Source organism: Anolis carolinensis, chromosome 1 (assembly GCF_035594765.1).
Source record: "Anolis carolinensis isolate JA03-04 chromosome 1, rAnoCar3.1.pri, whole genome shotgun sequence".
Classification (NCBI taxonomy): domain Eukaryota; kingdom Metazoa; phylum Chordata; class Lepidosauria; order Squamata; family Dactyloidae; genus Anolis; species Anolis carolinensis.
In genome coordinates, this window is record NC_085841.1 from 144,147,968 (window position 1) to 144,170,438 (window position 22,471).

The window sequence follows — 22,471 nt, forward strand, 5'->3', positions numbered from 1 at the left end:
TTTAATGAGCAAAAAGGGTTACAATTCCAATGACCATTAAATAGTGTTCACCTATATCACCTTTACCAAAAAAAGCAGCACAAGATGCTTGCAAAACTAGGTAATCAAAACATCCTTGAAAGTAAATTGAAATATGATTCCTGAATTAAATTTCTACAATTAACTATGATACACATACGATAGGAAGTAGCAGCAGCATTTTAGCAATTGCCCAAGTAAATAATGAAGACAAGTATAAGAGCTTCATTTTAAGCAGATAATTTGGCTTTCTAACTTATAACTGCACACTTCTATTTTTCTGAGAATGATTCCCCCATTCCTGGTCTTTTCTTTGTAAGAATTATGCTCCCTTTACAACAGTGGTTCTCAACCTGTGGGCCGTGGCCCAGCAGTGGGCTGCAAGAACAAAAATCTGGTCTGCGAACCACCTTCTTCTTTATTTATTTATTTTATTTTATTTCTACTTCTTTCTGCAGAGCTGATCATTGCATTGGATAGGTCACAGCAACTATAGAGTATTAAATATGGTTTTCTGTGGGCGAGAAGATGGCGACTACTGGGTGGCATATGTTCTGTATCAGAACCTAGAGCTTATGTGGTCTATCTAATGCAATTTTCTGAATCTGCAATTCCAAATAAGCAAACCAAAAATTGATTTGTAACCCTTTTGGTACTAATGTTGGAGAGTGGTCCCTAGTCAAGGTGGGCCCTGCTCAAAGTGGGCCCTGGTTTAAAAAAAGGGTTGGGAACCACTGCTTTAGAACTTTGTGATCAAACACTTGCCTAACAATGCTTATATCCATTGCCATCTTTTTCCACAATGTGCAGAAAGTACACCTATATACACACATACACGCTTACCTCCAGGAGCAGCTTCACCTCCCAAGCATCCTGATTTGCATTTGGAAAGCTTTTTTCCATATTATAATGTTTTTCCCCTGGTCGCACCTTTTTTGGCTCACTGTGAACAATAATCTTTGTTTCAAAGAAAGAAAGAAAGAAAGAAAGAAAGAAAGAAAGAAAGAAAGAAAGAAAGATAGAAAGAATTAGGACTAAAGTTTGTCATCTCTTCTAAAGAATCGCTGCACTTTGGCCTATCTTTATGTAGGCACACCTCAGGTAACAAACCCTCTGACAAAAAAGCTCCTATTTGTAAAGTCTTTTTAATATCCTCTCAGTCTTCTCTTCCTTGTCCTCTGTCTAATTAGAACTTTTCAGTAGCTTTAGCATAGGAAGGATGTGAAAGAGCAAAGTTTGATTAAACATGTTGAGGTGTTGTTTGTTTGTTTTTGTGATGTAGGAAGCCAACCCTATTTTTTCCATGTTATGTCCACCTGTCTTCCCAAGATTTTTGGGAAGGATTTTTCAAAGGCAACGCTGATGGAAGCAGACAGTGTTCTGCTTCCAAGATGATTGTTTATAAAGCTGTTGTCCTTCCAACCCTATTGTATGCCTGTGAAACACGGACCATCTACAAATGTCACGCTCGACTTCTGGAAGATTAAAGCAGTAATGTCCAGGAACACAGCTATATTGTTAACTGAGGTGCCTATACTTATGTATGCATTTTAAAGGCAAAATTCTATGTGTTCATTCACAGAAAGTTATTACTGAATATGTACACAAAAATTTCAGAAGTAACTGCTTTCAGAAAAATTTATGTTTTACAATCTAAGGAATCATTACTCAATATGTCCAAGAATGGATTCAAACAAAAATTGAACTTCAGCACAAAACAAATCTCAGTCAACTCTGGTTATGCAGTCTAGCATTTTAAATATAAGCAGGCAAAATCTGAAAAAAGATGATTTCCAAAAGGAAGCCAGATTGGGATTTTCAATAGCAAAGGCACCCAACACGATTAAGCTTATGTAACTTTGTATAGTTACACACATAAAGCAAAATTATGATTTATACAATTTCCTTGAATGCCAAGTCTGAATACTTTAGTGGGGGGGGGGGACCTACTCTGGCGCTTCTGTGCTTTTCTTGGTAATCTCATTCTTTATGAATGTTGGGAGCAGAAGATCCAATCTTTCAGAACACACTTCAGAACCATTCTGTTCAGCAGAGAAACATGCCAACTGCTAACATTTTAAACATTATCCAGAGAAAGAGGTTTGCAAAATCAGCTCTGAAAATGTACTTCACAAGTATCTGAAGGAATATTTTCTTGTCAGATTTTCCAGACTTAGGCAAAATTTGGAAGCAGGGGAGATGTAGCAATAAAGACGAAAGAAAGCTTTCTCCTTGTGATTAATCTATGGCTTAAATTTATCTGAATTCCTTTTTGCAGAGAGATATCTATCTATCCTACTTTTACAATTTTGTAGTATTCACTAAAAGATCTACCACATAGTTTTACTCCATCTTTTTAAACAATATTCTAAGTTTTTCAGTAACATATTGCTTAGATCAAACTATATTCAGGGAAGACAGCGTCTCAATACTTTGACCTGCTGGGGATTCAGTAATGTCTTTATGTCAGGAATCATTGTTTAAAGTATTCAAACAGAACTGTAAACTTTTTGGGGGGCTACTATATTGGTTCTATGCTTTGGTTTGAGATTTCTTATTAATAAGTGGTACTTCAAGCAATATCTAAATGTAATATACATTAAACACAAAGAAAATGTAACACATTACTAAAAGAACGACAGAAGGGAATAGATTTTTTAGTAATGCTCTGATTTCTTTTAATACTTTATTTACTAAATTAGTTAATTTACTAAATTAGTTATACATTTCTGTGTTACTCCCCCCCCCGAACATCTATCCTCTAAACTGCCCCACTTTCATATGTCCCTGTCCACATTGGAGTACCCCTCTGTCCCTCTCACTCCGGGTTTTATCTTTGTGTTCATGCGGCCTGCTCTTGTTTTACTGCTTCTTGATTCCTTGATGTGATGTTTATTATTAACTATTGTATTACTTTTAATTATGCTATGATATGCTGTTTTTATATTTTATTATATTGTATTGCTCTGGGCATGGCCCCATGTTAGCCGCCCCGAGTCCCCGCTGGGGAGATGGTGGCGGGGTATAAATAAAGTTTTATTATTATTATTATGTGATGACTCATGGGCCATGTAGTCCCGTTCCTAGTACTATTGTGGCAGATGAAGAGGAAAACTTGGGTTTCCCACCATTTCAGCCAGAATTGGAGCCCTTGCACCTGCAAGATGTTTGCCCACAAGAAGTCAGCCAAACAAGCCTTGAGCAGAAATCTCCCCCATTTTCTCGCCGGGATAATTATAATCGAGATAGAGGCGCTAGGGAGGCGAATCGCAGAAGCGCCAGGATTGCTGCCAGACAATTAGCTGATTAAGCCTGTTTCCCTTGGGAAATCTTAAGGAGTCATGCATCTGGACACAGTATGGGTTTCGTTTCTTGTTCCCCAGGGAAAGTGTTCCTTGGCGGGAAAACAAGATCCTATATAGGTGTTTACCCGCAATGAAATCCTTGCGGAGTCTATTCGTCAGCTTCGGGAGTGAGATCGTGTGTGGACTACGCTACTCCAGTTCCCTGTTCCCCGGACCTTGCCACGGACCTTGTTCTAGTTCCAAGCCTGCCTTGTCCCCGGATCTTGCCACGGACCTCGTTCTTGCTTCTTGCCTCTTGTTGCCACGTATCAAGCCTTGTTTGCCAAGAATCTAGTTTGCTTCCAGCCTTGTTGTCAAGCTCCATTGGACTAAAGGACCCTGTCATTTCCCCACACTTTGCTTGGCAAAGTGTGTGTTTCGGTTATTGGATTATAACTTTGGACTCTAATATCACATATTGGACATTGTTTTCCTGGACTATATTTGACCTTTCCTGAAAGGTCTACTTCTGAACTATATTCTTCACTTGTTTTTATTGACTTTATATATTCCTTTAATAAAGATATTAGATAGATTCTGGCCTCTGCGCATGGTTATTGGTGCTCTGCAGCCTGGGTCTTGACATATTATTATTATTATTATTATTATTATTATTATTATTATTATTATTATTTTTAATTGAACTGTGATATAATAATTACACTACTAAAAGAAATTAGAACATTACTAGAACAAAAGATTTACAGGTTTTTCTGGGAGTTATGGAAATACCTGATCTATCTGTATGCCATAGCCTTTGAAGTTCGCATTATCCCACGAAGTATTACGATAGATATCATCCACCCTGTCTATTAATTCAATCTATGGACAGAAAGGGTTATTCAAGTTCAGTGTCTTTGGAACAGATCATCAACACGTATTGAGGAATGAAAATTGAGCTGTAAAATATTTGTCACAAAATGTTACTTTAAAAAAACCCCAAAATGCCAAAATACTTTTTCTGAACAACAAAATTCAAGTTCTAGGCAGGCTATGAAAACACTGTTTAGTTGTGCTTTAGAATCATTTCCAAACTATAGTGGCTCTAAGGCAGTGGTTCTCAACCTGTGGACCCCCAGATGTTTTGGCCTTCAACTTCCAGAAATCCTAACAGCTGATAAACTGGCTGGAATTTCTGGGAGTTGTAGGCCAAAACACCTGGGGACTCACAGGTTGAGAACCACTGGTCTACCAGCTCCCATTAGCCCTATTCCAGTATGGTAGGCCAAACTTTTGGGAGCCAAAGATTGTCTACTTCCAATTTGAGAATATTGGGGAGGAGGGAATCAAAGCAACAAAGGGTTTGTTCCTCTCCTGGGTTTCAATATTTCATCAAATTCATTTGCTTTCTAATCCCAACAGGATAGACCCACTGAACCAGTAACAACTTGGTAAGTCAATGCTTATGTAAGAGATACTGATTTACTGGGTTTCCCTTTTTGAGAACAATTGAACTTAATTCTTAGAAGGAAACCAGCAGCAACATATCTATTCTAGTTAATCAGCTGGAGTGAATGATTCCTCTCTTCCAAACCCTACAATAAGCCAAACACGTAAGAGTATTTTTGCATCAAAAATTACCTTTTCTTCATATTGTTCTATAGAGAAAAAAACAGCATAATATGCACACTATGAAAATTTATATCAAAATAGGAAATGGACTGTTTTAAGGCAGAGCTATCAACTCTATTAGCATTTCTCTACTAAGATACTATAAAATATACATGAAATAGAAAAGGGCAGACAAGCCTCCAAAATAAGAGATGGGAGAAACAGTCCTTGGTGCAGACAAAAGTAAACAGAATGTATGAATTAACACAGGGTCTTTTTATTAGTTTCTACACAACATATTTAAGAGAAACCTTAAGATTTATCAAAGCTCAACATAATCTATTAATGTACTGTGTATCCTGCATCCTGATCTATACCAGCCAAATAAACATTAACTATTCAGAACATTCACATCCCAGCAAACCTATCATTATAGTCAAAGTATTTGAATGTATGCTCTCATTTCATCAAGCAACTGTGCAGAAAATTAAACTTACTAAGTAGTTAATTGTAGTACTTTCCTCACTGCGACCCATGTGTTTAAAGAAGCGATGGTCAGCCACTACCAAGATCTTGCAGGTGTTCTTCAAAGGATCTGGGATAGCTCTTTTTTTCCGAGGGACATTCACTATCATGATAATTCAAGACATACCATATCGCCATCAACACAGAAAGGTCATCTTAATGATCAAGCAAGAATTACAGTGATAGATAAAATACAAATATCAGTCTCCTTCAGTAATCTTTCAGCTAAGGTGGTATGAGAATGGAAGATTATAAGGACAAGACAAAAACATTATTAGACTCTTCTGCAAACCTTTAGCACTTCTGGTTGGGACTCTTGATGGTATATACTCCATCTTTGGTATCACTTTTTCAAAGTTCATGAACTTGTGGCAGATTTTATGAAAATCATAGGGTTGGTTTATTTACATACCTGCAGGTACATTTTCACAAATCCAACTAAATGACTGTTTAGGTTCCCAAATAAATTTGTTACTACAATATGTCACCTTGTATAAGGTTGGCACAACATCTAGTAGGAGCTGTATTTCCCCTGAGGTTCCCTACTGACTCTAGGACAGTGGTTCTCAACCTATGGGTCCTCAGGTGTTTTGTCCTACAACCCCCAGAAATCCCAGCCGGTTTACTAGCTGTTAGGATTTCTGGGAGTTGAAGGCGAAAACATCTGGGGACCTACAGGTTGAGAACCAGTGCTCTAGGAGGTTGCACTTCTGTAAGGAATCTGGATGAAAGAGGAGAGACTTTTCCTGAAGAGCCTTATATATCTGAAACAGAACATTGCTGTGTTGACTATCAGGACAATATTTTGCTCCTTCACTGTGCCATTTTTGAAACTAACAGTATTTTAATAACAATAAAAGAATTATTTTTGTCTTGCTTTCTAAAGCATTACGGTGACAATAACCTCAACATCCATAAAAACAATTGGTAGGTTTTTTTAAAAAAACCCACAAAAGAGTTTAATTTTATTATCTTTTCTTCACATTAGGGTAAAAGGGAGTTGCCTTCTTCCAGCTGAATAAGGTACACATAAAAGCATTCACAGTATTAAAACAGCAATATTTCAATTTCTGTTTTTTATATAAGCCTATTTCACAAGATCAGACAAAAACATTTTATTCTCAGTTTTCCTAAGGCTCACTGCGTAAGATATCACAACATAATGATCTTACAGGATTTGAAAATATTACTTGCAAGTACCTGGATGCTCACGTTTGCTCAATTTTTCATCCTTTAATCCTCCAAACAAAAGCCCTTCCTCTTCTTCCAATTTAACATAGCCACAAACTTTGGGGGACTGTAATCGTGAGAAGTCCTTGATGTCTTCTGATCTGTAGACCAAAAGTCTTCTATCTTGCGTATCATTGAGAAACCTCCACAGGGGCTACAAGTCGAAAAAAACATGTCTGAGTGACACAGTACTCAGAAATAAATCCCACTGAGGTCTACAGTATATGCTAACTCCAAGGTAAAGGCACATAAGATTGCAACCAAAATGGAATGATTTGAGAGGCCCAATTAAATAACCCAAAGAAACAACAAAAGCTTGGGAATTTTACTTATGCTAGAATCTGCTCTCTTGATCACAATGATAAACATTTTTAAATGCATCAATATACATTTTGGGTAAGCTATTCAATGAAAGTAAAAATTCAAAGCAAGAATCCCAAACAAATCTTCTCCAAACAAAACCAGTTTAGAAAATGTGGGGAAAGCTCCTAAAGACCACAATTAAAAAAAGAGCAGTCTTGAAAAATCTTGAGATATTAAACTCAATTAAATGAAGCAGGTCTATTATCATTTTCATTTTTTACTTATTTTTATTTATTAGTAGTACTATTTATATCCTGCTTTTTCACTCTTAAAGGAAACTTAAAGCTGCTACTAATGAAGCTTGCATTAGTAAGCTGCTAAATGGATATACCTCTATATTGTATTCTTCTTCATTGGTATTAATCCTCAGTGTGACATCGTCATCACCTATGTGTGCTATAACCTTAGAATTACTCTGACCTAGGGAAGAGGAAAAGGGAAAACTGTGACGCTTGGAAATGCTCAACTGCAACACATAGCACTACCTGCCTCTAGCCAGACACTACTTCCTACTACAAACCACATCTCAAGAACCAAATAGTTTCAGAAACAGCTTTGGGTTTTTTTAAAGTCCCAAATTGGAAATGAACATAATTATCTCCTCCAAACTGCAAACAATTTATGGGTACTATGTGTTTCCATTTAAGCGTATTTGAAACTCTAAATTCTTTAGGGGCATATTTTTTGATTACTTTGTACAGGTATAATGTGATTTGTAAGTATCACTGAAGACAGTCCGACTAGCCCTGCGTGAAACTTTGGACATTTTCATGAATACTGAAACATGCCAACAGGCAGTATCATTTTACCCTGCCATTACATTGTATGACTATATAAAACCCCAATATGATTTTCCCCAATGCAAGTAGCAGCTTCAAAGGTGTACTGCCTCTTTTCTCACCTCCTCTTGAATGCTTACCTACAACATGTCCTGTGAAAAATTCTTGCCATTGTATTTGATATTTTTTCTCTTTGCCATGGCCATCCACTGTAAAAGCTTGAATGTTTTTTGAGAAGTGTTCTGGTGATGAAGTTAAGTATAATTTAAAATGTCTGTAAAATAATGTGCTTCCATTTAGCATTGAGAGAAACAAATGCAATTAGAAGACACAATCTCTTTATGCACAACATAAATCCAACAGAAAATGTCTGCTACTAATTTCTTGTGGCATTTATGGCATATAGTAGAAATAATGTTTATTACAAAACATCTACATGGGCACCTCCTGCAACAGCATTCTTTCCATTTATTCATCAATAGCTTTTTATTCAGAAGAAAACCTAAGAGTAAAACTACATCTACACTGATTATTTAATACCATTCAAAGCTTGTTTCAAGCTGCGGCAGTCAGAAAATAAGCTCCCACAAAAGTGTACAAAAGAAAGCCCATAATGTGCACCAGTGCTCTGTGGTTAGTGTAATCACTATCGAGGCCCACGAAGCAATTCCAGTGGTTTCATCTGCACAGTGAAACCACTTTCTACAATACCATGTTGAAAAAGCATTAAATGGTCAGTGTAAATGGGGCCAAAGTCACTAACAGATTCAGAAAATATGAATGAATACTTGATACCTAACTGCCCTGATAAGTCTGTGTCTTTCCCCTCAAAAATTAATGAAAATGAAGCAAACTGTGATGTGAAGAGCTGAAGGGGAAACAAGAGATCATGCAATGTCATGCGAAAGTACCTTAAAGTGAACAAAATTCTGTTCTGCTTCTGAGCACAATTCAAAGTGCTGATCATGGCCTATGAAGTCCAAGAGGTCTTAGGTCTGGACTGTATAAAGAACTGTATCTTCCTATATCAACTTTCCTTGATTTTGAAATCATTGCCTGAAAGTTTTCACTCAAGCCACAGGACATAGGAAAAGGGTCTTTTAATGGAGTGTGCTGTACTTCAACATCACGATTAAGTTTTAAATGCTGTCAAAGTGGTTTTTCTTTACAGTATGACCCTTGTGTTCATGGTACCAGCATCAAGGTTTCATTTATTCACCTCTGACAAAGTATGTATTCTCTAGGGATTTTTTAGATCCTTCAGCACAACTATATGGAATTCTTAGGTGTGATTATCTTCATATCAGTATCAGTAGGGTTCATTAATACCAGTGTTTTTTATATCCACACAAAGCCCACAAATACATCTCCTGTGGATACAAGGAAGCCCCCCAGATCCTGGACCAGTGCCTGGCCGCTGTGATGGACTGGATGAGGGCTAACAAACTGAAGCTTAATCCTGACAAGACAAAGATCCTCCAGGTCTGTTGTGAGGTCGATCGGGGTATAGGTTGGCAACCTGTGTTCGATGGGGTTACAGATGTGCAGGACGCAGATGTGCAGTTTGGGGGTCCTCCTGGACTCTGCACTGACGCTTGATGCTCAGGTGTCAGCAGTGGCCAGGAAGGCCTTCGCACAATTAAAACTTATGTGCTAACTGCGACCATACCCCGTGAAGTCTGACTTGGCCATGGTGGCCCATGCCTTAGTTGCCTTTAGATTGGACTACTGTAATGCGCTTTACATGGGGCTGCCTTTGAAGACAGCTCGGAAATTACAGCTGGTACGAAGATCGGCAGCCAGGTTACTAACTGGAGCGAGTTACAGGGAGCGGTCAACCCCCCTGTTTAAACAGCTCCACTGGCTGCTAATAAGTTTCCGGGCCCAATTCAAAATGCAGGTTATTACCTACAAAGCCCTAAATGGTTTGGGACCTGCCTATCTTCGTGATTGCATCTTCCCCTATGAACCTGCACGGGCTCTAAGATCTGCAGGGGAGGCCCTTCTCTCGCTTTCACCACTGTCTCAAGCACGCTTGGTGGGGACGAGGGAGCGGGCCTTCTCTAATCTCCCCAGGGAGATTAGATTGGCACCCACCTTGTCCACATTCTGCAGAGATCTAAAAATGTGGATGTTCCGTTGTGCTTTCGATTAAACAGTCATAGGAAATTCAGCCCCAATTATAACTACCATCAATCCTCGCACTTTATCCCTGTCCTTCGTCCTATGGATTTAGCATTAAATGACATTGCTCCTTCAGTTCTAATGTATTATTCTTATTCATTTTTTTTCTCCAGTCCTATTTTAGAAGTATATTGCACTAGTCCCTTCCCCCCGTATTTCAGTGCTCATTACGGGATAGATTGTTGGTTGATGATGCTGTTTTATGTTATGTTATTGTCTTTTGCAATGTTGTTGATTTTATTGGGTGGCAACCTGTGCTTGACGGGGTTGCACTCCCCCTGAAGGCGCAGGTCCGCAGCTTGGGGGTCCTCCCGGACTCTGCGCTGACACTTGAGGCCCAGGTGTCGGCCGTGGCTGGGAGGGCCTTTGCACAACTAAAACTTGTGCGCCAGCTGCGACCATACCTCGAGAAGTCAGATCTGACCATGGTGGTCCATGCCTTAGTTACTTCTAGACTGGATTACTGCAATGCGCTCTACGTGGGGCTGCCTTTGAAGACGGCTTGGAAACTACAACTAGTACAACGATCGGCAGCCAGGTTTCTAACTGGGGCAGATTACAGGGCGCGCTCAACGCCGCTGTTTAAAGAGCTCCACTGGCTGCCATTTATTTTCCGAGCCCAATTCAAGGTGCAGGTTATCACCTACAAAGCCCTTAACGGTTTGGGACCCACCTACCTTCGAGACCGCATTTCCCCCTATGAACCCGCACGACCTCTTCGCTCGTCGGGGGAGGCCCTCCTCTCGCTTCCACCAACTTCGCAGTTGCGGTTGGTGGGGACGAGGGAGAAGGCCTTCTCCGCCGTGGCCCCCCGGCTGTGGAACTCGCTCCCCAGGGAGATTAGGCAGGCCCCTACCCTACTTTCTTTCAGGAAGAGCCTGAAAACTTGGCTATTCCAGAAGGCCTTCGTTGACTGATCCTTGTGGGATCATGTTATTTACCTATTAAGCAGTAGACCCTCTGGATTGTTTTTTAGGATTCATTCAGCACTTTAAGTATTACACCTGCTGTATAATTATCCCTCCCTGATAACTTGATATTGCTTTGCACCTTGGCCTGGATCTTTTGACCCAAATCGGGATTTTAATATTATTGTGTATATTGACTTTTATGACTGTTTTTAATCATGTTGAAGTTTTACTGCTCAGTTTAATGTTTTATCTGATTTGTGCTGTCGTGTCTGGGCATGGCCCCATGTAAGCCGCCCCGAGTCCCTCCGGGGAGATGGGGCGGGATATAAGAATAAAATTATTATTATTATTATTATTGAGTTATGTTTTAATCTATGGTTGGTTTTGATTGTTGTTGGATTGGGCGTGTTCCCTATGTAAACTGCCCTGAGCCCCTTTAGGGAGATGGAGGCAGAATATAAAAATAAAGTTATTATTGCAGGGGTCTCACTGTAATGTTACTTATTATTTGGTTGGTTTTCCCATTGGATTTTTATTTTTGTTTCAGCCTTTACAGTTCTGATACATACTGTGAGCTGCCTAGGGTCTCACTTCAAGAGAAAGAATATATTAATAAATTAATAAAAAACAAAAAGCTAACTAAAGGATTCCTATTTCTTCTGTAAGATCTGTAGGGGTACAGGAATTTACTTTCACAAAGTAACAATCCACAAAAATGGAGAAACATCAAACAATAGATTTATAGGAATTCTCTTGGAACGACAGCATATTACGAGCAGGAAGACAATATTCCACAGGGAATTTAATTACCAAAATGAAAACAGCAGTTACAAGGTCATGATAAAACACAGAGGCCAGTTATTCAGGTATAGTCAGTAGGAAGACGCATCTCTTTTATTACCTATGCAATGCTGAAAAACTGAGCAGTTTTTCCATATGAGATTCGGGCTGCAGGTCTCTTCTTTTTAATGAATGCTGTTGGATGTTGGACAGCGAAATAATATCATAGTCTGAGAGAACAGATTCCAGCCGCTCTAGAATATAAAACAAGGAGATGTTAAAAACAGGTTGCTTATCAAAAACTGTGTGCCTCAGTGATTATGGCTGAATTCACACATATAGGTTTTCCAACCCTTACGCAGATAATTATTGAAACTTTTGAGGTGAGTCATTATTTTTTCAGGAACACCATTCTCTCCACTACATGTGTCAGGGCTTCTTTCCCCCAGTTTATCTCTATTTGTATTCCTCTGCAGTGTCAATGTAATAATTGGGAGGATGACTGGAGAAGTGGGTAGTGAGTTCACAGATGACTTGTGTAAAGTGAGTTCACAGATGACTACTCCAAGACCCACAGTTACAAGAAAATAACTTTTTCTTGTGCTTCATGGTCGCTGCGACTCGAACATTAGAGAGAATGCACAGCTCACCTAATGTCACATGGGAACAAAAGACAGAACTATTTTGACAAAAGCTAATTAATAGAGGTAAATGAAAGTAAATGATTGAGACCAAGTAGGCAATTAAATCTTGAAGGGATTATATCTCTAAGGTCCCTTCTACACTGCCCTGTATCCTAGGATTTGATCCCAGATTATCTGCTTTGAACTGGATTATATGACTCTCCATTGCCATATAATCTGGGATAAGAAGATAATCTGGGATCAGATCCTGGGATATAGTGGCAGTGTATAAGGGTCCTAAGAAAACCTGATGGTATCACAGAGTCTAAACTTGAGCGATCTGTTTAAATTCTAATTACTGAAAACAAACCAGGACCAACCAATGGTTCCTGGTCCTGATCCTTTGTTATAGTTATTCACTAGCTAGTAACGGATCTACAAACTACAATTCATCTAGTTCAGATGTGTTTAACACTGGATCAACACTGCTATATAATCTAAATGATCAAATCAAATAATCTAGATTATCTGCTTTGAATAAATTTGATAAATGCCATTTATCAATGCAGAGGTACTCTTCTATACGCCACTTCTATCTCCACTTTAAATAATGGAAGCATATAATCTGTAATAGCAAATCATTTGCAATAGCGAATCAACCATAAACAATAAACAAGTAGAAAATAAAACCAGAGTTTCTACAGCCCGGAAAGCAAACAACACTTCAGTTTCTACAATTTCTTTGTTTTTATCATGGATTGTTTTGTTTTTATTGCTTTGATCTAATATTATTAGCAGACAAGGAATGATGTAAACCTATTAACATACTCCATTTCTGTCGAACTTCCAAACCACTTATTCATGCAGATTCCATGGGCAAGGACACAATATCTCATATGCATCTCATTTATTCCATGTAATAACAGGCTTAGTTGAGTAATGACTGATTACTACTTAATTAGCAATCCGTATCATTCCAGTTAGCGGGTGATAAGCACTCCTATTTTCACAAGCATGTGCAATCTAAAACAGGGTATGCTGAATGGCAAAGAACTACAACTCTACAAAAACTGTGACTAATTCCAAGACTGATTCATGCTTGGGTAAATTTAGACATTCAGCCCAAAACAAAAAAGGACACAGTCCTTTCAAAATGCTAAAAGTTTTGTGGGCAGATAGAAGAAACTGTTTCCTTGTCCACTCCCAAAATGCCATCATCAGAAAGTCAAGCTTTTCAGGAGCCAAAATAACCAGTTATATGGGAAAGCAACAGTAGAACCAGGAACTGAAACTAGTCGATTCACACCCTATTCCTAAGATTATTTTAGAAAAACCACCTACTAAAATCTCAACCTAATCTGTCTGTTGCTTTCATTCTAAAATGTGGATCCAGACTCAGAACCACTATAACACTAGCCAACACCCATTTTGTTGCCTCAAATGTTAGATCTGTTTCTGGGTATATTTGACCAACTGATTTCAAAAATGCCATCAGTTTTCCCCTATCAGCTTGAGTTTTGGAGACACGTAATATATCCTATCCACCAGTCATCATCTGCTTGCCTATAGAATATCATGATAACACATGGAAGAAACTAGAACAAATGCAGTTTATCCAATGCAGTCTTCTGAATCAGCTCCCCAAATAACTCCAGGAACAGGCCTAAAAACCAAAAACCCCAAAAATATTTTGTTGTTGTTAGGCTGTGTAATAGATCTGTTTTATGAATATATACAGTTAACTAAGGCCAGTTTGAATGACTGACCCATGTAGGCCAGCACTGTCTAATAAGAAGACTAACAGTAACTCTCAGAGTCTCCAATGAGGCCACACAAAGCTACTCAAAACCCCACTAACTGGACTTGCCAGCAGCGGAATGCAAGACCTTCTGTAGGCAAAGTGTATGCTCTTCCTGCTGGAAGTGAAGAAGAATCAACACCATACACACAAGCTTGCATGCCTGGTGTTGCCTGCGTAAGCATTTTCTAACAGTAACTAGAAATACAGGCTGTCCCCAAGTTATGAATAAGATAGGTTCTGTAGATTTATTCTTAAGTTGAATTTGTATGTATGTCAGAACAGGTATATTTTAAAGTGTAACTTTAGCCAAATATACATCTATATATATAAAAGGGTAATGAAATCAGGACCGTGAGCTAAACAACAAAACCACACATCGCAGAACCATGAAACTTGCCAACGGAACCCAGTGCCCTTGCCACTAGGTTCCTACCACAAAACAACAACAACAACAACAAAACAAACAAACATCTGGAACCAAATCCGGCCCCCAAAAAGCCCAAACCCACAAAAATTAAACAGTGCATGTGCCGGACACAACATGGCGCGCTCTCAACACACAGACCACCCTCCACCCTCAACGGCCGTCCCTCTATTCCCACTGCCAGCGCCATCGGCATCAATACCCCCAAACCAGCCCACCAGAGGAAACAAAAAACCGCCGCCAGGACTAACCCTTACTATATGTGTATAGTGTATATGAAGCCACATGGGAGCTGGAAGCACTTGATCTGAAGTGTTTGAGGCAAGCAAGCAAGCAAGCAAGCAAGGAGGCCGGGAAGGCGCAGGCATGGAGGAGAAGAGGCCTGGGCCTCGCAGCTGGCGCTGCTCCTGGGAGCACTCCCCGAGCCCCGCTCACCTGGACGTGGCCTCCCTGCGCTTCCACACGCTCCTGGTGCTCTACTCACCGTGGACGCCGCTGCCCTGCCTGGCCGCACCCTGCTACAACAACCTGGCCGAGTACGAGAGCTTCCAGCGCGGCCGGAGTAGCCGCCGCCGGAAGGGCCAAACCGGCCACTGTGGCGTGAGGCTCATGGGCCGTCAACGCAGATCTTTTTTTAAAATAAGGCAACAAAACAAAAGGAATAGTTTTCTTAAAGCCACCAGTATTTTAAGCTGGATAATGAAGAGTAGGTATACTGTACCAAGTTTGGTTCAGATCCTTCAGGCTATAGAGGAATCTTTGCAGAAACATACATACAATACATACTTTCTCTCTCGGGCACACATATACACACACATATTAGGGAAAGAGGGAACCCTGTTGTGTATGTTTTTCACTTCTGTTTTCTAGATCAAGGTGTTTTGCTTCCTGCCTACATGTAGAGGTCACTTTCTTCTTCTTCACAGAAGTCTTTAGTACGATTTATTGCCCTTTTGTTTAGGAAGGGATCACCATGTGGCTTTCTCTGCCTCAAGGTAAGCTGCCACACATTCATCAGAATCATCATTACGGACTGTTCTATCAAAGTTACATAACTTTTTCTTTTCTGTATCTTCTTTTATATGAGACATATTACCGGTAAGCATTTACCTTTTTAAACCCCACCAGTGTATCCTGTGTACTCTCTCTTCTGCATATGAGCTCCATAAGTTCATATGCAGCACTGGCTACATTTCAATCTATTCTGCTATAGATACCCTATATTTGCAAAAATGGGCATGATCAAAAACAAAGATGGCAAGGACCTAACAGAAGCTGAAGAGATCAAGAAAAGGTGGCGAGAATATACAGAAGATCTGTATAGGAAGGATAATAATATAGAGGATAGCTTTGACGGTGTGGTGAGTGAACTAGAACCAGGCATCCTGAGGAGCGAGATTGAATGGGCCTTAAGAAGCATTGCTAATAGCATGGCAGCAGAAGATGACGGGATCCCAGCTGAGTTGTTTAAAATCTTGAAATATGATGCTGTCAATGTCATGCATGCCATATGCCAGCAAATATGGAAAACACAAGAATGGCCATCAGATTGGAAAAAAATCAATTTATATCCCCATATAAAAAAAGGGAAACGCTAAAGAATGTTCAAACTTCCATACAGTGGCACTTATTTCCCATGCCAGTAAGGTAATGCTCAAGATCCTACAAGGCAGACTCCAGCAATACATGGAGCAAGAATTGCCAGATGTCCAAACTGGGTTTAGAAAAGGCAGAGGAACGAGAGACCAAATTGCCAATATCCACTGGATAATGGAGGCAGCCAGGGAGTTTCAGAAAAATATCTATTTCTGCTTTATTGACTATTCTAAAGCCTTCGACTCTGTGGATCATAATAAACTGTGGCATGTTCTTGGTGGTATGGGGATACCAAGTCACCTTGTCTGTCTCCTGAGAAATCTGTATAAAGATCAAGTAGCCACAGTAAGAACAGACCACGGAACAAAAGACTGGTTCAAGATTGGGAAAGGAGTATGGCAGGGCTGTATACTTTCACCCTACCTATTCAACCTGTACGCAGAACACATCATACGATGTGCGGGGTTTGACGAATCCAAGGCCAGAGTTAAAATTGCTGGAAGAAACATTAACAACCGTAGGTAGGCAGATGATACCACTTTGATGGCTGAAAGTAAGGAGCAGCTGAGGAGCCTTATCACCAAGGTGAAAGAAGAAAATGCAAAAGCTGGGCTGCAGTTAAACATCAAGAAAACCAAGATTATGGCAACCAGACTGATTGATAACTGGCAAATAGAGGGAGAAAACATGGAGGCAGTGACAGACTTTTATATTTCTAGGCACGAAGATCACTGCAGATGCAGACTGCAGCCAGGAAATCAGAAGACGTCTACTTCTTGGGAGGAGAGCAATGGCCAACCTCGATAAAATAGTGAAAAGCAGAGACATCACACTGACAACGAAGGTCTGCATAGTTAAAGCAATGGTATTCCCCATAGTAACCTACGGATGCGAGAGCTGGACCATAAGGAAGGCTGAGCGAAGGAAGATAGATGCTTTTGAACTTTGGTGCTGGAGGAAAATCCTGAGAGTGCCTTGGACCGCAAGAAGATCCAACCAGTCCATCCTCCAAGAAATAATGCCTGGCTGCTCACTGGAAGGCCGGATATTAGAGGCAAAGATGAAGTATTTTGGCCATATCATGAGAAGACAGGAAAGCTTGGAAAAGATCATGATGCTGGGGAAAATGGAAGAAAAGGAAGAGAGGCCGACCAAAGGCAAGATGGATGGATGGATGGTATCCTTGAAGTGACTGGCTTGACCTTGAAGGAGCTGGGGGTGGCGACAGCCAACAGGGAGCTCTGGCGTGGACTGGTCCATGAGGTCACGAAGAGTCGGAAACGACTGTGTGATTGAAGAAGAATAGATACTCTACCCCTCCATCAATATTCCTACACCTCCATCAAGCAAGGGTGGTTTCTAGCACTGTTTCCATGTTTTATTGAGTGAAACGTTACTGACTTATAATTATAGGAGCACAGATAGTACTGTACAGTACACACACACACCATATCCATTCCATGCATCCCTAAAATCATTGAAAATAGTGAATTCTATATTATGACTATGAAGTATATTAAAGAATTGCGCTGGAAGACCTAAAGAGATCCACAAATACTTCCAGGGGCAATATTTTTTGGAGCATGGATGAGCGGAACTGTGGATACTGGATAGACATATTAGGAGGTTGTGTTGTACTGATATTTAAGCATCAAACAAAAACAACTGCTTTAATTAAAACTCATGAAACAGGAATTGTGTTGGCCTATAAGCTGCATTGGAGGAAATGAACTGCACGTATTCATATCTCCAAAATGAGCATTTGCAGGTGGCTGAAGTACGTGGGTCTAATAAAGAAGCTGAAGATCTTGGCAAGCAATGGACAGTTGCTTTGGTTACCACTTTCTATCTTTGCATAAGAAAGGAAACTGCTTGTGCAACATGTGGATGAACATACCCTATAGGGAAAATTATTACCACATATACATTCCTTTGAATGTCTTACCATCAACCAATACTAGAATTAAGCAACTCAGCATGCACCCTGTTTCTCCAGAAAAATCACTTACTATTTACTTTGTGCTATGAATTGAAGTTATGTCTTTATTTTACACCTGATAATCTACATCCTGGGTTATTATCAATCTCCAACAAATAGAGTGCCTTTTTCTTCTGCTTACAAGTGTCCCTCACTTGGCTTTCCATTGATTGGTAGCCCAGTCTCAGATTCAAACGTTTACAATGGGCCCTAGGTATCCACTAGGGTTTGGTTCTGAGATAACTTCATAGACATAAAAATCTGCAGGTTTTCAAGTTCCATTATATACAATTCTGAAACCATGGATGCTGAATCTATGGATATGGGGGGGGGGGGGGTCAACTATTATTCCTTTCAGAAAAGGCTCGAGCTGTGGCGCAGGCTGGAGAGCAAGCCAGCTGTAACCAGCTGCAATGAATCACTCTGACCAGGAGGTCATGAGTTCGAGGCCTGCTCGGAGCCTATGTTTGTCTTGTCTTTGTTCTATGTTAAAAGGCATTGAATGTTTGCCTATATGTGTAATGTGATCCGCCCTGAGTCCCTTTTGGGGTGAGAAGGGCGGAATATAAATGCTGCTGTAAAGTCCTTTCCTCCCAACAAGCCTCATGTCAAGGACAAAGACCATCTCATGTAGTACTGCTGGTATTAAAATACCATATTTCTCCCAAAATAAGACAGGATCTTATATTATTTTGTCTCCAAAAGATACATTGAGGCTTATTTTCAGGGGATGTCTTATTTTTTCATGTACAACAATCTACATGTATCCATTTATTCATGTACAAAACCTACCTTTATTCAAATACAGCTATGTCACCTTCTTCTGAAATGTCGTTAAACTATGATGTCAATAATATGATTTATCTATATATAATATTTATAATTCAATACGTCAAACATGTGCTGCAACTGAGGTATTACATGTGTCTGTCTCGGTGACGATCTTAACTGGGGTTTATTCATAAGGTTGGGCTTATGTTACGAGCATCCTAAAAAATCATGCTAGGACTTATTTTTCAGTTAGGTCTTATTTTGGGGGAAACAGGGTAAATACCTGTCTGTACTGCACTTCTCTTTTCTTCCCATGTGCCCAAGAAGAACAGAAACAACCAGATATCAATACAGGCAGTCCCCAAATTATAAACATCCAATGTACAAAACTATTCCTAGTTAAAAATGGGGGTGAGACAACAGGAAGGGAGAGAAATCTACCCCTCAGAAGGGAAATTCACTCTTGAAAAAGTTATCATGGGGAAAAGGTGTCTCCAGTGAAATTGTATTGCCAGTCCTAGGCCCCTTCGACACAGCTGAATAAAATCCCACATTTTCTGCTTTGAACTATAATATATGGCAGTGTGGATTCAGATACCCCAAAGCAGATATTGTGTGATTTTCCACCTTGATATTCTGGGTTATATGGCTGTGTGGAATGGCCCAGAGTCCACTTTGCCATATAAGCCAGTTCAAAGCAGATAATGTGTGATATTATTCAGCTGTGTGGAAGGGACCTCTGCCTCTGGAGACCAGGGTTTGAATCCCTACTCAGGCATGGAAGCCCAAGCCACACTCTCTCAGCCTTAGAGGAAGGCAAAGGTGAAGCCCTCTTTGAACAACTCTTGAGAGGAAAACCATTATTTGGGTGACCTTAAGTCAGAAGCAACTATAGGCCCTTCCACACAGCCATATAACCCTGAATATCAAGGCAGAAAATCCCACAATATCTGCTTTAAACTGGAATATATGCCAGTGTGGACTCAGATAACCCAGTTCAAAGCAGATATTGAGAGATTTTCCGTCTTGATATTCTGGGTTATATGGCTGTGGAAAGGCCTTGAGTCCACACTGCCATATCTTGAGGATGATGGTCCTCCTAGTGTCTTGGCAGAGGATGTGAAGGTGGCGGCTGTGAAGACATATTCTTGACCCGCATGACACTGCCATATAACCCAGTTCAATGTGGATCTTATACAGTTGTGTTGAAGGGGCTTGAGGGCTCTTCCAGGCAGCCCCTATATCCCAAAAGGCAGCCAGCAAGAACAGAGAAACAGAAGACTCCTGAGGCCACCTCCCTACTGAACTCCATAGGGAGGACTTCTAGCTTCTCAGGGTCCTTCCACACAACCATATAACCCAGAATATCAAGGCAGGAAATCCCACAATATCTGCTTTGAACTGGGTTATCTACGGGCCCTTCCACACAGCCATATAACCCAGAATATCAAGGCAGAAAATCCTACAATATATGTTTGAACTGGGTTATCTAAGGGCCCTTCCACCCAGCCATATAACCCAGAACATCAAGGCAGGTCATCCACCATATCTGCTTTGAACTGGGTTATCTGAGCCCACAATGCCATAAATCTAAGTTCAAGGCATATAATGTGGGATTATATTCAGCTGTGAGGAAGGGCCTATGCCTCTTGAGACCAAGGCTTGAATCCCCGCTTAGGCATGGAAACCCAAGCCACACTCTCTCAGCCCCAGAGGATGGCAAAGGCGAAGCCCGCTTTGAAGTAGGAACAACAGCAATCACTCCTCACCCACTCGGTGGCCCAAGGCGGGCTCCCTCGTCACCAGGAAGAGGAAGAGAAAGTGGGGAGGAAGCTTCATGGCTTCCCTTCAGCCTGGCGCACCCACCGCCGCTTCGTTGCACCTCCCGCATAAAACACAGGGGACACAGAAACAGGAGGAGGCTTCAAGTCGAAACCGCCACCGCCGCTCCCATTCGCTTCAGAGGCCGGAAGGAGAGGCGTCGCGGAGCATGATGGGAGGCAGGGGGAGGGGGGGGGGAGGAAGGGAGGGCGCCATCTTGTTCCGCTCGGAAAAGAGGAGGGGGAGGAGGGCGGGGCTGTTTCTTCTCCTCCCGCGCGCGCCATTTTGGAGACTATTCTGGAGAAATTATACTTCTTAGTTTAGGCATAGCTGGCCCTCCATTGTTTTGGACTGAAAAGGAAAGGACCTGAGGCTTTTAGGAATGGTGGGAGTAGAAGTCCAAAACACTTGGAGGCTCCAACTTTGCCCAGGCCTGGCTTAGCTGGTATTGCACCGCCTGATATCTTCCACCCAGCAATGAACGTACCAAGGCATGAACATCTCCAGCCCATCCTCTGTTCGGATACCAGCCAGCATGGCAGTGCCTTAAGTCAAGAAATAGCTTCCTAAGATCTACAGAGATGCTCGCAGAGTCACCTCAGCAAGCAAGAATCCAAAAGTGGCAGGCAGGCCCATAACCAGAAAAAATTAGGGAGGGGTTGAACCCCCCCCCCCCATGATGACTTTTGAGGCCAGTGTCTCCTAATCTGGCACAAGATCTCTTATGATCCTCCCAACCCTGTTATACGCCTGTGAAATGTGGACTGTCTACAGGCGTCACATTCACCTGGAATGATTCCATAAGTGTTGCCTCTAAAAAACCCTGCAAATCTTTTAGAAAAACAGGTGGACAAATGTCAGTGAGCTAGAAGAAGCGAAGACCACCAACATTGAAGTGATGTTCCTATGACACCAACTCTGCTGGATTAGCCACGTTGCCTGAATGCCCAAAGTTTACCTTCTCCCAAAGCAGTTTCTATACTACCAACTCAAGAATGGAAAACAGAATTTGGGTGGACAGGAAAAGAGATTACCTTAAAAACTCTGGCATAGACATCCAAGAACTGGGAAGCCCTGGCCCTTGCGCGGTCTGTGTTTTGGAATTTGAAGAGGCACAAATGGAGAGCGAAAGGGAGAAACATCCCAAGAGGAAGGCGTGTCAAGCCAACCCTGATCGGGACCACCTTCCACCTGGAAACCAATGCCATCACTGTGGAAGAGCATGCGGGTCAAGAATAGGGCTCCAGGGTCACTAACATTCCCACCGCCAAGACACTACACTTGGAGAGCCATCATACTTGGACAGCGAGGGATCGCCTAACATTCAATAAGCCCCTGAAATTACCATCATTGTGCAAATTATGTAATAGGTCCTGAATCATTGCTCCCTCTTTAAACTGGTTCTTGTCCGCAACAAAGGGTTTCCACAATTGGCAGGCGTTTCTTTCTGTTTTCTTGTGCTTTTTTCTTATTTCCTTTACAAGACGACGGATGACATCAAGACGTTTTCCATTGCGAATTAGCAAGAGGTTTTCAGCCAAGTACAAGTTCTGATGGGACTGTTTTTTGTTGTCTATTGAAGGGCCCTTCCACACAGCCCTTTATCCTAGGATCTCATCCCAGATTATCCGCTTTAAACTGGAATATACGAGTCCCCACTGCCAGATAACCTGGGATAAACAGATAATCTGAGATCAGATCCTGGTGGAGGCTCCTTCTTCAGAGGCTTTTAAGCAAAGGCTGGATGGCCATCTATTGTGGGTGGTTTGAAT

The 22,471-nt window shown here is 41.0% G+C and overlaps 1 protein-coding gene across 2 annotated transcripts in view; it reads right to left on the reverse strand.

The window, feature by feature from the left end:
• adam17 (ADAM metallopeptidase domain 17) overlaps positions 1–20,860 on the reverse strand; it is a 35,850-nt gene extending 14,990 nt beyond the window's left edge. The window contains exons 1-8 of one of the 2 annotated variants that reach the window (XM_008117626.3): positions 20,648–20,860; positions 11,807–11,939; positions 7,951–8,084; positions 7,363–7,451; positions 6,651–6,822; positions 5,411–5,541; positions 4,095–4,184; positions 862–975 (exon numbers count right to left, since the gene is read on the reverse strand). In XM_008117626.3, the coding sequence (XP_008115833.1) occupies positions 862–975; positions 4,095–4,184; positions 5,411–5,541; positions 6,651–6,822; positions 7,363–7,451; positions 7,951–8,084; positions 11,807–11,939; positions 20,648–20,717 (933 nt within the window). In that variant the 5' untranslated portion in view covers positions 20,718–20,860. Of the gene's footprint in view, positions 1–861; positions 976–4,094; positions 4,185–5,410; positions 5,542–6,638; positions 6,823–7,362; positions 7,452–7,950; positions 8,085–11,806; positions 11,940–20,647 lie in introns of both variants that reach the window. The other variant, XM_008117620.3, reaches the window with a different exon arrangement.
• Positions 20,861–22,471: the final 1,611 nt, after the last annotated feature.